This window comes from Brassica oleracea, chromosome C7 (genome assembly GCF_000695525.1).
Source record: "Brassica oleracea var. oleracea cultivar TO1000 chromosome C7, BOL, whole genome shotgun sequence".
Taxonomy (NCBI): domain Eukaryota; kingdom Viridiplantae; phylum Streptophyta; class Magnoliopsida; order Brassicales; family Brassicaceae; genus Brassica; species Brassica oleracea.
The window spans coordinates 15,967,628-15,969,705 of record NC_027754.1 but is presented as its reverse complement, the minus strand read 5'-3'; the positions used below and the strand labels follow the sequence as shown (position 1 = coordinate 15,969,705).

The following is a 2,078-nucleotide window of genomic DNA, read 5'->3' as shown; positions in this document are numbered from 1 at the left end:
TTTAGGGTTTAGAGTTGAAGGTTTAGGGTTTAGGGTTTAGAGTTGAAGCTTTGGGGTTTAGGGTTTTGAGTTGATGTTTCGGTGTTTAGGATTTTGAGTTGATGTTTCAGGGTTTAGGGTTCGTATTTAAAAAAAAAGGTTTAGGATTGATGTTTAGGGTTTAGGGTTCGTATTTCAAAAAAAACATAGGGTTTAGGATTGATGGTTTAGGGTTTAGCGTTGAGTTTTAGGGTTTAGGGTTTGAATTTCGAAATAGTATTATTCGAAAAAATAAAAAATATATTTTTTTATTTTTTTAGATATTTATTTATTTAATTATTTATTTATTATATATATAAATAACAAGGGCATAAGAGTCTTTTGCCACTTAATGAAGAATATATTTTTGAAAATATATTTTTAATGGAGGTAAAAATGAAAAGTGGTAGCATGAAAGTGGTAAAGATGTAATTTTCCCATAAATATATAAAGATGATATTAATTAATATTAAATGACATTTTTTTTTCAAAATAATACATGAAAAATAAAATTCTTAAAATGAAATTATTTAAAAACAAAAAAAATTCTAAAATTTATAAAAACTATAATATATAACTTATATATAATTCTTTAAATATATGTATATATATGCATATAACGGATCAAATTGAATATTCGTTCCTATAAATATTGATAATTGTGATTTGTTTTTCTTTTACGGATATTGCATTTTAGTATTTGATTTGCTTCGTATAGTAACGTATATCTGAATTTTTCGGTTCGTATCAAAACGGATAACGAATCGAATCAAAATTTATGAATAACTTGTCCAGCTGTATTCGTAAACAGTAAAAATAACGTAAAGAAGAACCATGCATGTGAATTTTATATTAAAAAAGCGTAAAGTACATTGTGTGAACATATTTATGTAGAGTTTGGTTGAGAAGCTCTCTACATGTAACATGTGTCCATTTTAGTGTGAACACATTTATGACAATGCTTCTACACGTGACATGTGCCCAGTTTAGTGTGAACGCATTTATTACAATGCTTCTCCTTTAATATATAAGGGATATCCGCGTAACCCGTTAAGACATCCCGCCTATACATCTAGGCGCTAGGCGCTACGTCACTGCAGAGAGAGCGCATAGGATATTTTAGAACATTGGTTTGTACCATAACTTTTGTCATCATTCATTAGTGCTTGACTTTTTTACCGTTGATATCAACGGAGTCTTTTTTTTTTTTTTTTTTGTCAAACTATTAACGGAGTCTAACCGAATAAACTAACGGAGAAAGGAGAGTTGAATTCTTTACTTTCCACGAATGATGCATTGAATTTGTATCAAATATCCATGTGATAGAATCCTGCATAAAGTGGAAAGATGAAATGAGAATTTTGTATTAACTCCTTCAGGACTCAATTCCTCTATCCCCTGATGCAGAAAAGATAGTTCCTTTTTGATGCAGTATAGTTCAAATTTCTCAGCTAAGCCGCATTGCGACTAAAATAAGCCGTTATGGCTATCATTTTGCCTCCAATACAACTTTCTTCTATCTGAAATCACAATATATATATTGTTAATAGAAAGGTTTGCAACAAATTAGCTATCATAAAGAACACAAAATGTTTAGGTTTAACGAAAAAGTATGTTTTAGGGCAACATCCTATACAATTTTGAATAGTTTGGCTTAACTTTGTTATCATATATAATCCGATCGGATTCGGTATCTAATCTCTTGTAACACCGTTCAGATAATTTTTTTATATATCAGATCGGGTTCGGATTCCTATCTCACTACAAGCAAAACACGCCAAATTCCGACGGAGGTTCCGACGGACTTCAATGTCGTCGGACGTTTGTGACGGATTTCCGATCAATTTCCGACGAAAACAAAAAAATTGAAGTCGTCGAAATTCCGTCGGCCATTTCCGACGAATATCCGAGGAAACATGGCTCGTCGGAATTTTCCAACGACTTTTCGACGACATTCCGATAAAACACATAACCGTTGTAGTCGTCGGAAATTCGTCGGAATATACTGACGAATTCCGACGACATTCCGATTAACAGATATAACCGTTACCGTCGTCGGT

General features: G+C 31.9%; 1 protein-coding gene across 1 annotated transcript in view; it reads right to left on the bottom strand.

Moving 5' to 3' along the window:
- Positions 1 to 1,282: 1,282 nt before the first annotated feature.
- The window catches only part of LOC106301846 (trimethylguanosine synthase-like), a 2,894-nt gene continuing 2,098 nt past the window's right edge, over positions 1,283 to 2,078 (bottom strand). The window contains exon 6 of the mRNA XM_013738330.1: positions 1,283 to 1,538. Within this exon, the coding sequence (XP_013593784.1) occupies positions 1,470 to 1,538 (69 nt within the window). The 3' untranslated portion in view covers positions 1,283 to 1,469. The remainder of the gene's footprint in view (positions 1,539 to 2,078) is intronic.